We start from the raw sequence: 16221 nt of genomic DNA on the forward strand, positions 1-16221 counted from the left end.
GCGCCGCGTTTCTCGAAAGGAGCTGCCTCGACGATGTTGAACCTTGTGGAGGTGAGTTCATTTCCTTCGAATTGTTGCATTTTGTCAGTAACTGTTTCGTGGAACCTTTGTGTACTGTTATCATTGCGGGGTTGTAAAATGCTAAGAGGTTTAGGTTGTTATTTACAAATACGTAATGATTGTACGGTGATAATTTCCATCTCCCAGATGTTTAATTCTCCTTCACTTTGTGCCTCATCTTTCCCAGAAAGTTTGGAAGTGCTGGGCTCATCAGAAGCCGGCTGCCATTTCTGGCTTCTGATGAATCCGTCTGATAGTTTATTTTGTGGCATACCGGCTTGCAGTGAGTAGAGCTCGTCCATCACAAGTTTTTTTTTCAGACTACATACAGTGATGCGATTTTCAGCTAAAAGGTCATTTTGGCTAAACTTTAATTAAAGAAAATGTCTTTTAGGAGGTTAACCACTTTCTGTCAAGACCTTGAATTTCCACAGTGTGACTCTCGACAAGTTTGGGGTCTTGTTCCTCATTTTTTTTTCAGAAGTCGTTATGCTAACCTATGCTGTTTAGTTGTGCAATAATGCTACGTTCATTTTTTTTTTCATATACACGTTGGTCTATGCCAGTTTAAGCTTGATTTAAAATATTAGTCATAGGTAAGCGGTTGTTAGGTCTCAGTAATAAGATTTTTCTGCAAAGGAACAGTGCCGGTGTTAGCAGCGTCACTTGACAGCCCTGAATGAAGTAGAGTAGGCAAATTGGACAGGGAGGGGCAGTATAGAGAAATCTTGATGCAATGGTTTCAAGCAGTAGATTTTGGGGCACTGATTTCGACCATTGCCACTGCTCAAGGTGCTGGTGGACGTTTGTTTTCTCCGTGCAGAGTAGTTTTTGTTAACCCTTTCTTCAACAGATCATGACCTCTAATGTTTTTGTAAAAGAGCTTTTGGGCACGTTGGTTACTTTGCTTTCATGTAAGTCCAGCACGAAAGAAGACGAGCACAGTCGGTGCACTCACAACTGATTTTATTTTTCGCAAACGCATGGTAAATTAAAGGTTGCGTCTTGGATGCACGCACAGAAAAGAAGAAAGGAAGGACAAGTGCCACCGTCAAAAATGGATCATTTTTACACAGTATGACACATCAAGTGGCAGAGAAAAGGTCATGTTCTGCTTTGTACAAGTGAATTGAAGTATCGCTTGTGCAATAATCGCCCCTTTTCTTGATACGGTTAGCTTCCAATAGTTCACGTGCAGTTTGATCTTTGCTTTTAAGGCGAAAACCTTTAATGGCTCATGCTGTTGGGGACAAAGTGGGCCCCGCTTTTGCGGCGTTCTGATTGGTCGAGGCGGGATGCGTCCCTGTCATCTGCAATGCCACATTTGAACGCGCGCCAAGGAATGCCACGCGACAGGAGTGATTGTGTACAGTCCAAACTCACACTTGCCGGAGAAAGGGTGGTAGACACTGCGTCTTTTCTGTAAACCAATTATAAGTATATTTAGCACTGCAACGGATGCTGACAAGAGGCTAACGACGGGAGGCAAATTATAGGATAGGAAGGGTAGGCTTTCGCCATTCTCCTCTTAAGAGACATCTTAGAGACCTTAATTGTTTGCCTAGAATTCTTTTCCGCGATAAAGCCCTTCAGGCTGTGTAAAAAAAACTTTACGATGAAAAAATGCCGTCCCACAATAGCAAAAAAAAAAGAATGTTCCTACTTTTGCAAAGACGTCGGAAACGAAAAGCTTTCCAAGCAGATTATATCAGTTGTAAAGGCAATGCTTTGAATGTGTTTTTAGTGCAAAGACGCATGGACCAGATGTACCATTTCAAACTATTGCTAGTGAAAACGGAACATGGACAGCTGCTTGTTAGTCGGTTCCTGAAGAGATCTTCGCGAGTTCTCATCGTTAATGACCCTTTCCTTATAGAGAATTGTAGAGAAATTGTTGATTTCCTGAAAACAAACCGCAACATTGGCTTCGCATTCTCTGTGGATGTGAAAGATTTGCTTTATTCGATACCCCACCAGGAGTTGTTCGTATCACTAAAACTGTGCATTGACAAGAGTGGTGTCGTCCCTTTCCAGAATTTGGCTGGTATGTTTCAGTAGGATGTGCTGTCGGGCTAGTTGGTGCAATACTTCAGACATGATATAGTTGCGCGGGAAATGACACAAGACAGGGTACAGGACGAGCGCAAACTACCAACTGCTTCAATTGGAAGAAAAAGAGACATAGTTAAACCCTCGACCACGCATGTGTTCATAGCTTAATCGCTCTCAACCCAACCGGTATCGGGAACCAGCAATGACATGGCTAAGCACATATGACTAAACGCTTATAACAAAGGTAATGAAATAGAAACAAATTAAAACTTAGCAATAGCAGTCAGTCAGTCGTAGCAAAAGCAGAGTCAAGTATTCGAAGAAATAGCAGTCAGAACCTGAAGTGTAAAAACAACAAGCAACAAGGTAAAATAACAAAACCAAAGGTAAATAAAAAAAAAATTGTAGCAATAGCAGCGGTCCCTCGTAGCCAAAGCAGTGTCATGTATTCGAAGCAAAAGCAGTCAAAACCTAAAATGTAAAAATAAGAAAAACAAAAGATAAATTGTGCGAATGTGAAATTCAGACCAGCTTTGATTGCCAATTAGCAAGAATTTTGGACTAAGCTATCCTAAGTCAATCGTGACAGCTCTTGCTGAGACCCTCCTGCAAAAGGTAAAGTAGAGCCTACGACCACATAGACGGGGGAAGTTGAGCACACCTTTCGTCCAGAAGTTGCCTCTTATCTGTACTCGGTCTCGCATAACTTGAAGAAAGTGTGGCGCACAGGTTTGGGGTGCCGCTCGTTTTTTCGGCTCCGGTAAAGCTTGGCCACCTATGACCTTGCATCTCCGGTAAGGAGTCCAGTAAAGCTGGATGCAGGAAAAATCATGCCAAGCCTAAGAAAATCATGCCAAGCCCCATGTACAGTGCCAGTCAGGAGCGTTATATGAAATTCCATTGTCATACGGAAAAGCCTATATCTGCCAATCAGGCACCTGTGTAAATGGTCGGTTGAGGGAGCATGAAAGAAATTTAGAGAACAACGAGGATGTGAACTTGGTTAAGCATTTGCAGATCTTGCCAGGAACGTTCACTGCATTTTGATGGTGCAAGGATTCTAGGCAAAAGCAAAAATCAAACTGCGCATGAACTATTGGAAGCTTACCATATAAAGAAAAGGGGCAATTATTGCGTAAGCGATACTTCAGTACAGAACAGAATATGACCTTTCCTCTGCCACTCGATGTGTCGCACGGTGTGAAAATGTTCCATGTTGACAGTGGCACGTGTCCTTCCTTTCTTCTTTCCTGTGCTCGCATCAGTGACGAAACCGTTATATTTCTCGTGCGTTTGCAAAATGGAATCAGTTATGAGTGCAACGGTTGTCCATGTCGTGCGTGTTTTTCCTCCCTATATGCTCGTCTTTTTTTTTGCGCTGCAGTTATGTGAAAACCTCTAATGTTGTTGGTCACATTTGTTTGCTTTCTCGATCATTTGAAATTGGTTTTTCAGTATTGCTGAAGTTGGTTAACACAACTTGCATACTGCTGTGTGTGGAACCAATCTTTGCTCTCGATCATTTGAAATTGGTTTTTCAGTATTGCTGAAGTTGGTTAACACAACTTGCATACTGCTGTGCGTGGAACCAATCTTTGCATGGGGGAATCTTTTAGTTCACTTCAGTGTAAGTTTTGTTCATTGGGGAGAAATATGAGACCTCTCGGCTTTGGACGAATCTTCCTTGCTCTGGGAAGGTAGTGCTGCTTGGAGAAGCCCACATATTTTTCGTAGCAACACCGTGGCGGTTTTGCAGCCACTACTCACCGAACTATTAGCGATAGATTCCAGGGATGAAATCCTGCACACCAAAAATGCATGATGCAGCGGTGAGATTTACAAGTCACTTCTTTGCCCATTCGTAGCTTGATTAACCAAGCTTCTCTTGCCATACTTTTTGGGGCAAAAATATGAGAGCTTGAGCCTGGTTTCATTGCATGCGTCCAATGTAGAAAAACTGAGCAGTAACAGGATTGCAACAGCTGAGGTAAACTGCTAAAACCCTTGTGACGACGCAAAATGAAAATGTGCAATGCTGGTACTCACAAGCAGTACTACGGAGAAAAATGTGACTCAGCTTTTAAAATGCACACATTCAATCGAGCGCCTGCTACAGCAGCACCAAGAGGAGTCATGTGATCCCACTTGTTTGTCTATGTCTAGCACTGTTCACTCTAGCGGTGGAGCTTGCACTCAATGTTTCAGTTTTATCTGGTGGTAATTTTAAATGTGCTTTCAGTTGATAATGTTGCCAGGTAATTTACTGGGTGCACCGTGCTGCCATCTGTTGGCAGCACCTGCATGACACTGGAAGGAAAATGTGTGCTCTTCTACTGTGCAGTGAATCTCGGAATATGTAGTTTTCATGTTTATCGCTTTGTCATTCTACATGCAGCCTATCCGAGCCATTAAATAGACTTATTCGGCAACAAAGTACCTTGCCAAGTGAGCCGGCTGCGGCAGAATAGTTCCCCGAGGCCTAGGATGCGTTTGGGTCACAGTCTTTCTGTAGTTTTTTATAATGAGTCGGTAGGATTATGAACATCTGAAGTTTTATCTATTTTCTCAATAGTGCCGATTGTTTCAGTTTAGTGCAATGTCCAGTATATTTGGCGAAAAAAATTAAAAAAAACACACAAAGGAATATAGTAAACCCACGTGCAGTTCAAGTTTCGATATTTGTGTGTTTTATTGTGCACTGTGACCTGAAAGTTATGTTTTGACAGTACACAGAAATTCAAGAAACGGGACTTGCCTTTCTGGCGTGTGCATCAATCCTGCACTGCTGAATGCCGTCGGGCTTCAGCTTGTTTTTTTTTTTTTTTTTGAACGTTTTATCAGAAATTTGAGCAATATAATTTCATCAGTGCTGCCTAAATGATGCTAGAGGACATCCAACATATTGGAGAGGATGCACATACACCTGTCTCAGAAGCATAAAATGTCAGTTTGGTCCGCCACTATGACTGTGCCATGATCACCATTTTGCAGCCTTCACTTAACACATGTTCTGCAGGTATTATGGACCGGTTGCGCCAATATAGTCTGAAGGGAGTGGCTGCAGGGTCACTAAACAATGGTAAAAAAAGAGGATTTGTACTTGAGAAGCGTTGAGCCTGTGCAGAACATCAAGTCGTGCCATTGTGGTGAAAATCAAACGTGAGCCTCGTGGATTTGGTGGGGCAGTGCACACAGCGCCATTCGGCTCTCAATTAGTGCACTGGAAAAGATGCCAGGCCTTGAGCATACAGAACCGGTAATCAAATGCTTAAACTAAACTATGGAGCTGTGCTCTGGCTAGCTTCTTTGGGGTCGGCTTCTACTTACTAAGCAGTTTAGTGACAGCTCGATGGCAATCTTGCTTTGTGGAGTGACTGCTGCAGACATGACTGTGTGAACTCCCTGCCCTTTTGCCTGTTCTCAGAGGTAGTGACCACGATTCCTCGCTTTGGGACGTTAAACCCGATGAACCAAACTGGCTACCATTATTCTTGCAGTTTCTAAACTTGGATCGAAATCAAAGCTTGCTGTAAGCTTGGTCGTGTACATCTCACATTGCCACGTTAATAAACCACCTTGTAAAGGCATGAGTAAGGTCTTGCTGTTAATATTACATGTGATCATAGTGCGCAGTGTACGAACTCTGTAGCTTGAAAAAATAAAGAACAGTTAAATCCTTGTTTTTAAAAAAAATAAGAGGGTCTCTTAGATGCCTCTTAAGAGGAGAATGGCAAAAGCCTACCCTTCCTCTCCTATCATTTGCCTCTTACCGGCATTCGTTGCAGTGCTATATATATTTATATAATTGGTTTACAGGAAAGGAAAGGCACAGTATCTGTCACACTTTCTCCGGCAAGTGTGAGTGTGGACGGTACACCATCGCTCTTGTCGCATGGCGTTCCTTGATGTGCTAGACAAGAACACATCTTGCAGAATCTCATGCACAGATCTAACGTCTCTGGAGGCGCAAGATCTGTCAACGCTTCCACAGATCTCGCGCACGGGATCTGTTTCCATGAGCCTGGAAACGCTTTCGCCTTAAAAACTTCGAAATTGTTTGTAGCATCCTTTGCTCCTGCAACAAAAAAAAGTCTCCTGATCCTCCTGGTGGTGCAAGATCGATGCTAGTGTCGTTGAGCTCACAGCCATTATATTACTTTCGGAATGCTGTACTAATCCAGTCTCTGAGCATATGTTGCTTGCAGCACGGTAATATAATCTTGTTAATTATGCATTCAAATTAACACACTGTGCTAAAACTTGCACGTGTATGTTTCAGCAGGAGAATCGTGTAGCCTGCTCATCAGTAGTGATACCTGACTGCTTTCCTTATTGGCTTATGCATGCGTGAAGGAGGGGGCTTGCTGGCTGTTTTACCTGGTTGCCTGGAATGTGCACTGATGTTTGTTCTAGGAAATTTAGTTTTCGCTTTTGTTTTGTGTGTTTTCATGAATAAATATTTTTAGTTGCTGACAACATAGTTGTAAATTGATTCCACGTCGACAAAATTGGGCCTGGACTCTGCTTTTGCGAGAGACCTCATTGCTCTGCAGGGGCCAATGAAGATACTGTAGTCTGTGGCCCAAAGGAATCGTTAATAGTATTTCTGGACACATCGCACATAATGTTTTGTTAAAATCACTACGTAGTTGTGCTTCAAAGAACATATCACTGAAACAACAAGCTCAGAGCCAGTAGACTGTGTTCACAAGATCACTCCGCGTATTGCTCCACTGACGGCTGAGTGGCAAGCCACCACGTTATTCCGTGAAAAGCCCTCTGCATGTTGGATGACCCCTGCTGCTTGCGTTGAATTAAAAAAAAATAGCCATGGGTCAGGATGTTTGTTCTAAATTTAATTGGGTAATTGGCCACACGGAACAATGATTCGAAGTTTATAAGAAGGCTCGGAAAGTGTATGTTGAGTTTTCACCACGAAAGACAAAGTCAAAATTCTTCTTAGTAGAGCTGTAAGTTTTTTGCGCACCTAGGCAGGGAAGCTATGGTGCGTAGGTGTTTTTGGTTCAGTGTATTCGTGCCTAAAGGAGAAGAGATATCAGATTGGAACGGCGTGTTCCGCCAGAAGGGATGAGCATCTCACATTAGAAAACATGGACGACCATGCGGATCATGCCAACAAGCGGTTTACAATTGAATTTTTTCTCTCATGCTGCTTTGAGCTCCAACAGCCACCCAGTAGCTGTGCTGTAACAGACAAAGTTATGTGAGGATACAAAAATACAGTATTTTGGTCGCTCTTTTCAACTCACACTAGCTCTTGCGCAATCCTGCCCTAGAGTTGGAATTACAGTGAAGAAGCATCGATTAATATATGGCTGTTTTTGCAAAACTCGCGATCATGAACTTAAACATCAGTAGCGCCACAGCTGTCGTTCGACTGTTGAAACCAAAATGGCAGTAGCGAAAAATTCACTTGCAAATAATTCAGCTGACATAGCTGAAATCCACATCATGACTCGTACATACTATTGTCTTGCACACTGTTTCAAAAAGGAAAAAAAAAACACGCAAAATGAGATGTCTGTGCCTCTTTAAAAGTGCAGATGTAGAGTGATGAACCCAATTAGAGTGGAAAAAATGGTTGAGTGGTATGCTGATCTCAATTAAAGACGCAGACACACCGTGTTTAATTAGCGTGTTTCTGCTTTGGAATTATGTTTAGTGTAGAGGGCACTACCTCTCCACCAGCGCGGGCATCTAGCAACCCTGTACTTCGAGTTATGCTTACGTATTTGTTTTTGTGTCGCAATCAAGACATCCACAATTCGGTTCCAGAGGTGTGCTGTGCTCGGCTCTGTCAACTATGCTGTAGGTCATGCCGCTGGCCGGTAATACATTGCTAATAAGCATGGATCACCGCATAACATTTTCCGGCACAGATAGCAAAAAAATAAAAATAATAGAAGTTTTTCTATAGACAAAGTTACCAATAAATTTTGTCAAAAATCGCTCAGAGAGTAGCGCTGTTTAAATCGGAGGATACTTACTGAAGAAACAGGGAAACCTTTCCCAAAGCTTTATCTTTGCTTTGAAGGCTTCTCCGTACAGCACGGACGCCATGTAATGGCTGCGGCTTAAGCACCAGTGTGGGTGGCTTCCCCACATTGCAGCTGTGCAGCCTTTTAAATGGTACTTCAGAGTGAACGCAATCAGTTTTCCCCACCTTCGTGAAGGCGGACATGAGAGCAGGATCATTGCTGCAGGGCCTACCGCGTTGCAGCCTCCATGTCACTGTCGACGGGTGCGAGAGGTGTAACATATGCTGGCCGCCTAGCTTTCAGCCTTCCACACTGCTCCCTCTTACGCATTGCAGTTGACGGGTGTGAGACAACAACACAAACACTTCTGTGTTGCGGTGAAGCCTGCTACTTAGAGGGGGTGCTGTTTTGCGCAGAGGAGTTCAATATACCCCTTTTAGGGCAAACTGCACTTAATGTCTTAAATGAATATCACGTGTGTTTATCAAAAATGTCTAGGAAGAGTTTGATATGGCCAGTAATTTGTAATAGCTGTATTTGTTATGTCGACGTTTGGTCCCAGGTGGTCGAAATTTTTGGAGTCCTTCGCTAGGTGTCTCTCATAGCCTGAGTCGCTTTGGTACGTTAAACCTCGCAAACCAGATCATCATAATTTATTTTATTTTCCCATATATGATTGCATGGTGGTAGCTGAACGATGGTTATGACGTCATGAGTGAATTTTTCGTTGTGATGATGTGTAAGACATTACTGTTAGTCACAAGCTTCACCACTGACTCAACAAGTGCTGGCGTTGGAACTCGAGGAGCAACTCGGATCACATGACTCTAAGTGCTGCTGCGGGAGCAGGCGCTCGACTGAATTTGTACATCCTAAAAGTTGAAAGTCTCGTTTTTCACCAGAGTTTTGTTTCTTTGTGAGTGGCAGCATTGCAAATTTATATCTTTAATCATCGCTGGGGCTGCTGCAGCTTATTTAATCTGTTCTCCTGGTCCTTTACTGTGCAGTACCTCAATGTTGGACGAAACAATGGAACCTGGGTAAAGCTCTCATTTTTTTGGGTAAAAAGCTCACTTAATCAAACTACAAATGGGCAAAGAGAGTGGTCATTCTCACGTGTGCAGCAAGCATTTCAGCAAGCAAAATTTCGTCTGTATGGACTTGGCACTAAACAGGTCAGTAGCACCCTAAGGACAAATGCGCACATTCACCTTGTAGTGCTTATCACTAGTGAAGCCAACAAGGACTGATAGATCCAGCAGAATGAAAGATCGCTTGGTTTCTTCATGTAGAAGTACCTTTCCAGAGCAAGGGAGGTTCATCAAAAAGCCAGGAGTTGTCGGAATTCTTCCCATTGAAAGCATCGGTGCCCGACTATAACAGTTTTCTCTGGAACAAACTAAAAGGTTCTGTTGCCACGTGCAGCAGTATGCATGATGTGTTTTCATAGGCAGCTTCAGCAGGAATGAAGTAGTAATTTCAACTGATCAAGAACAGAAATAAACATGAGCGAGAATATGCCAAGTTAAAGGTCACCAAACTACTTTGTGCGGAGAAAACAGCCCGAGTGGCTGTGATTGCAGTCAGTGTACGAGACATCCGAGCATGGAACATAACTCTGCATAGTTGCATTAAAAGATATTTCTCTTCATTGTCCTCAAAGTCCAACTTTCCTACTCAACTCTTTTGAAGGAAACACTCGAACGACATCACTTCTAACAGCACTGCTTCCACTGGCCCTGTCCGAAGGCGCTCCACATCTCTCGGGCATCTCACAGCTCCATTTGTCTCACAGTGAAATCTTATAGCCGAAATTTCATGGCCACTTACCTCTTACTAACTGTGTGGCTGCAAAATTTAGTTCTTAAACAGGCCCAGACCAAAATATGTATTAAAGAAATGAATGTTATATTTACATGCACTGAGCTGCGTAGGAAAGCATTGGACAGCAGTTCACTTTTCCTTACCTCACTTGGTGCATTACATGGGCACTGGTATCACCACATGGTATTCTGTTGTGACTGCTAAATTTTAATTGAATTTTTTTTTCTTTTCCAGTTTCAACAGCCAAACGATGGTTGTGGCATCAAAGTTCCGCATAGATCATACGGGGGATAAAAAATCTGACATAATCACTGCTTCTTCACTCCTTATTCTTGCTTTTGAGGCAGGCTAAGTTTAACATTGTAGCCATTGAAAACAACAAAGCATAAATTATATCGCTATTTTTTATATCTTTCACATGATCTAGTCTGGACTTTGAAATCATATAGCCATTGCTCGGTTGTTGAAACCGACACAATTGATGAACTATGTTTGATTAGGAACGTTTAGTTCTCATAGACGAATATTAAGTGATGATCCATCTACAGTAATGTAGTAAGGCAGTATTTGCTCATTGTCATCAACCCAAGTTCAGCCATACGGCTACAAAGGAAAGCTGTATAGCTTTCTCCGGAACTTTGTAGTTAAAAATTCGTCCTGATCCAGAGATCGAACCCGGAACCACCGCCTTTTTGGGGCAGTCGCTCTACCAACTGAGCTAACCAGGACGGTCAGCAGAACTGATGGTAGGGCGAAATCGAATTAATAATTCGAAATGGGAATGATGTTGGTCACTTCGAGTTATTGATATCAATTCGCTCTCTCTCTACCATCTGTTCTGCTGGCCGTCCTGGTTAGCTCAGTTGGTAGAGCGACTGCCCCGGAAAGGCAATGGTCCCGATCAATCCCTGGATCTTGACGAATTTTTTTTTAACTACGAAGTTTCTGAAAAGCTGTATAGCTTTCCTTTGTAGATGTATGACTGCGCTTGGCTGGATGTCAATGAGTAATTACTCCTTTATTACAAATCTACTCCACGTTGGGGCATCCCCCAAAATATACAACCATACAGTAATGTCATACACATCGTTAACCAGGAGAAAATGTGCAACCGAAATTTGGTATTCATGCATTGTTAAGAGTTGGTGTCAGTTAAAACATCAAAGCAGCAATTATATTCCAGCCCTTGTATGCCTCGTGTGTTCGTTTACTGACTTGCCGCATTGCAGAAGTTGTTCAGCAACCTGAAACTAAAACTGCAGGAAACTTCAGATGCAAATTATTTATTAAGTGCTGCAGAATAGCACATAGCGACCCAAGTTTGCTTGTGTGACGCACATTATTCCAAAGCAGTAACACACTAGGAAGAATTTAATGTATCTGGTGTTTTAGAGCGCTGTGGTGCCAAATTGTTTTCTGTAGTTATATACCTTCATTTCTTTTCAGCCACCCAACTTGAACCAGTCTCTAGAATGGCAGAGCAGCACGTGTCATTTCGAGATGATATATTCTTCGAAGCTGAGTTCGACAGTGAGCGACCAGATGTGGAGGTGATTATAGGCTTTTTGCATTAATATTGTGTGTATTATTATTCCAGGACTGTTGTGAATTGCGCTAGTAAATTTTACTTAGAAGTACTTTGTCGGATGATAAGAGACCTGTGTGCATTCTGCTGGTTCCTCTCTCTCTTGATGGGATATTGGGACATGTGAAACCAGTGTTACTCCATTTTCGGATAGGATAGAAGCTTTCAGCGAAATAAGTGACTGAAAGTATTTGAATGAAGTAGCTCAAGGATGCTTTCTTATGATTGAGAGAGTGGTTTTGCCACTTTTCATTGTTTGTGCAGTTGAGACCAGGTGCACACTAATGTGGCAGAGGGGCATGGTGCAGAAAAATGGCAGAACTGAATTCCCAAATTTGTGCCTAGAAATGCATTTGCAATTTCCTCTGCCAGATGCATAGAGGCTCATGTAACTGCATGTTTAAGACCCCACCCATGTCTTTACGTGAGTGTGTACGGTTCTTAACGTCAACTTACAGTTCTACAAGTTCCTCTCTCATTGTGGTCTCGCATCGGGTATTATAAATAAAGTTTCAGTCTTGTACATCCGCATAGGCTGATGAGCCTGGTTTGCACTGAGGAGATACCATGTCCACAAAGGGAGGCTTCTTTCCAGAATGTCGCCCTTGAGTCAATATGAGCTCAAATAAGCTTTATTGAAAGCCATTCAAACTGTCAGTCTTGACGCACTTGCTAGGGTTGGGTACAAAGGGACTGAAAAGCCACTTACGCCAAGGAAAGCATACAGGATGCTTTTTTTCTGGTAATCAATCAGTTAGAAAGTGAGAACAAAAAAAAATGCAATCTCTTGCTGCCAGTTGGATCCAACTCTACTGGACCATTTTAAGAGTGTCAAGCAATCATGAGTGTTGTGGAAAATGCAATTGCTCTTTGGCATCTCATTGTTACATATCATGACAGCAGTTGCAAAATAATGTGCTAGCAAATGTAACTGATGATTTGGCGTCTGCCTTCGTTGGTGTCAGGCTCGAATGCCTCTTTGAGATGTGGCTGAGTTGATTGCTCTAGAAGAACTTGCTTTCAGCAAGCGGCTAAGCAACTGTATTCTTCCAGAATCGGTCCAGGAGAGAAGGGCAGACCGCATCAAGGAGGAAGAGGCTTCGTGACTTTCTGAACGGAGAAGAGTCAAGCTCCGATGAATTGTACCGCAGTGGGGATTCAAGGTCCCAGGAACGTGAAACCATCAGGGGACTGCGAAAGAGGATCAGGTGCCTCGAAGCTAGGCTGGATGCAATGGAGAGGAGAAACGACCGCCTCGAAGACCTTCTGGTGGACAGGCTTGGTGAGTTTTTATTCACGTGTGTGGCTTTAGAACCATCTTTGCGAGAGAAAATAACCTCAATCTGTCATTCTGGCATTTGGCAGGGGGAAGATGTCATGGCCGAGCATGGTGATTGGTTGCCTAGACACGTGATGTCATGAGACCATGTGACATAGCCCTGTTTGCTGGTGTGCTGGTAGTTGGGAGATTAGTTGGGAATGTGGCAGGGCCAAGAGTAGTAGCAGTAAGATCTATTTTTTTATGACCTCCTGCGAGGGCTAAAGAAATGAATAGCGGTGTGCAAATATTGAAATTTTTAAATATGAAACAAGTACGAATATGGGAAAAAAAATCTCTTCGGATATCGAATATCTGATCAGTGAATGGAAAATAAATGTAGCAGACATTGTTTGTCTTGTTTATTTCAAAATTCATGTGGTGTTTGCAAATAAAATTAAACCAGAATTGCACAGACGCATACACCCTACATATATCCAGTATACATTATATACAGGATTCCGCATATTAGTTTTTCATGGGATGGGCCTACATGAAATCAACTGGAGCTGTCATATTGATGTTGAATACAGTAAACTCTCACCAACTGGGCCTTCAAAGGATGAGAAATAATGTCCAAATTGACCGAAAGGTCAAATCGTCGAATGGGCCTGCAAAAACTTCCAAAAGCCATTTCAGTTGAAATAATTTTATCTGATGGAACACCTGCACGATGATTTGGTATGTTTAAGATGAAATCCAAGCGAGAACAATGTTTTATCACTGTGTCGTCAAGAGCTTTGCTTTGCGCATACTATCAGGACGACCCTCTTCACAAAACAGCCCCATCACGTTTTGAGGATGCTTCACTGCATAGTCCACGCGGTCGAGCATTGCGATTAAGTGCAGAGTGTGATGAAAATACGGTGAACTCGAAAACTTTCGGGGTAGTCGAAATGCTCGAAAAGTCCAAATATCAGTTTTTTTTTTAATATGAATACAAATTGAATAACGAGCAGTTTCGATTCATATTATAAATTTTGAATATTCGCTCACCCCTACAAATGAACAAAGGACAGTAAGAAGCAACAACGAACGTGGGCTGCAGGGAAGGAAATTCTAGCTTCTAATGCTACTACATTGCACTGTTAAGACTACTTACCTTAGCATCACCATAATTTATTTCACATTCTGTCATGACCTTTGCAGAGGGCATTAGAGGGCATTTTTTTTGTCTGTGTGTATGCTCCTTTGTGCAAGTTAGCGGCCAACTGATTTTTGAGGGGCTCACCGGGAACCACGAAAATGTCAATTTGCAAAATGCGAAAGTTTGAACGTCACCGGTAGGATTGCTTTAACCAAACTTTTTTGGCCGTATGGATGGGGAAGTGGCCAGCTCTCACTTATGTCTTGTGTGACTCTGTCTTGTACTGCGTTGTATAGGCAGATAACTAGCAGTGACGACGTTTATGACCTCAGCATTTGATGGCTTTACTGGAGCGAAAGCTTTTACCGTTTTCACCACCTCGGGGACACCCAGCCTGTGTATGGGATGGTCCAAGCCACTGCTTCCGAAGCGATGTCAACGAGTGTGAGAACAGTACGGTTGAAATGAAAGCATGAGCCGTGCCATGAATATTTGCCTCACCACCACCACCAGTCACTTGTTGCGCAGTGTGGAGAAGCCTGCTGCCTATTTCACGGGCACATTGGGTTCTGAGTAGTTTGATGTATCTGTTTTAGGGCAAACTACGTTCAGTTTGAGAGGTGCAGTTTGCATGTGCTTTTTCAGAAAAGTTGACAAAGGGTACTTTGTAGCGAGGAATTTGCATATACAGTCGAACCCGGATATATCGAACTCGAAGGGGATCGCGAAATAGTTCGATATATCGATAATTCGATATACAGAAATCGGCTTGTGACGGCACTTACGATGCGAAACAATGATACCGTGTTTGTCGCGTAATCAACCCACTCTCATAATGAACCCACCCTCCAATTTCGCACCCGAGAATTGGGAAAAAAAAATGCTTTAAGGCCAGCTCACTCACATGCAAGCGACTGGGCGATCTCAGTGATCTCAGCAACGAGCAGCAGCGACAGAGCAAAAATTTTCAAACTTGTTGGAACTGGTCCTTCTCGCCGCTCGAGCCACTGCGGCAGCTCGAAAAAGGTTTCTGTGTCACCGCGGCGGCAGAAATCGCAAGCATTTTCGCTTGCATGTCGATGGCGCGCGTCAGTCCGTTTTGGTCGGTTGTCTCATCTGCCATGCCAAGATGCTGCGCAGCGATAACGTCAGGGTGCGTTTATCTTTTGATAGCTCCTGCGGTGGCGGGGAGCGAACTTGGCAGAGTGCCCGTGATGGCTTGATTGCACAAGCCTGGTTCGATTTATCACGTCGCGCTTGGAGCGGGCGTTATGATCGCAGCAGCTGACCGCGTGCTTTCGCTGATTCATACATGCAAGGATAAACAATAAAAAATAAATAAATGAAATAAACATCCCTGCAAAAAAAAAAAAAAAGCCTGCCGCTTCTTAATGTCCGCAGCCGCCATATCTTACGCTACGCCGCGCATACAGCACAACAATAAGAAAAAAAATGACTCGCAAAACAAAAAACAAAAAAAAACAGACAGAGCTGTTGCTTCTTAACATCTGCAGGTGCTATAGCCACGTCCGCCGCTGCGTCGCCGCATGCAGAGGGTTCGCAACACATGCTGGAGAAAGCGTCCGACGTCTGTCTGAAAACGGGCAGAGCTGGCTTGGCGCATGTGTTGCGCGTGTTGAAGGAGAGAGATACCTCGGCAGAAGAATGGGCACACCCACGCACATGGCTTGCAAACGTCATGTGTTGGCGCGCTTGAAACGACAACTGCAGATGCGCGCGCCTTTGGGGAATGGGCGCGGCGCTGCCCAGACCAGCCGTCGCCGAACTGTCCCCTCTCATTCCTTCCGCGCGTGACTTGAAAACGTCACGCGGCAAACGGCCAAGGGTGATGCGATCGTCTTTGGGGAAGGCACACTTTCCAGTGTGTGGTGCGAAGTTCGATATATCGAACGACCGGTGAAATTGAGTTCGATATATGACGCGGCTTTCCTATACTTTTACATGGGATTTTCAAGGGGATATTTCGTGAGTTCGATATAACCAAAATTCGATATATCCGGGTTCGATATAACCGGGTTCAACTGTAGTAGCACGGGGCGTTTTTGCCTGTCATCAAAATACTAGTTTTGTTGCTGTTGTGATAGCATGGCTGGGGCTGCGGTACAAAATTTTCTTTTATAGCCCGAGCTGCTTGCCTTAAAAGCACCACAACTTTCTTCCATTTGCCATATTCCTCCCATATGGTTCACTAGCTCATGTTCGTTTATTCCAAAAGAAAGGACTTGCCAGAGATGGGTTCTGACAACTCTCACTGCTGTTCAAGCTTGCAAATCCA

General features: G+C 43.4%; 1 protein-coding gene across 8 annotated transcripts in view; it reads left to right on the top strand.

Annotated features, from left to right (window-relative positions):
* The window catches only part of LOC146178826 (uncharacterized), a 76274-nt gene that overhangs the window by 9001 nt on the left and 51052 nt on the right, over positions 1 to 16221 (top strand). For 2 of the 8 annotated variants that reach the window (XM_084578574.1, XM_084578575.1), the window contains 2 exons: positions 11382 to 11485; positions 12574 to 12802. The exons of 5 other annotated variants lie outside the window; for them this stretch is intronic. In XM_084578574.1, coding sequence (XP_084434700.1) covers positions 11382 to 11485; positions 12574 to 12802 — 333 coding nt within the window. Of the gene's footprint in view, positions 1 to 8283; positions 9287 to 11381; positions 11486 to 12573; positions 12803 to 16221 lie in introns of those variants that run through there. One more of the 8 variants, XM_084578576.1, reaches the window with a different exon arrangement.

The sequence above is a fragment of the Amblyomma maculatum genome, chromosome 9, assembly GCF_055883805.1.
Source record: "Amblyomma maculatum isolate TAMU_Amacu chromosome 9, ASM5588380v1, whole genome shotgun sequence".
Lineage (NCBI taxonomy): Eukaryota > Metazoa > Arthropoda > Arachnida > Ixodida > Ixodidae > Amblyomma > Amblyomma maculatum.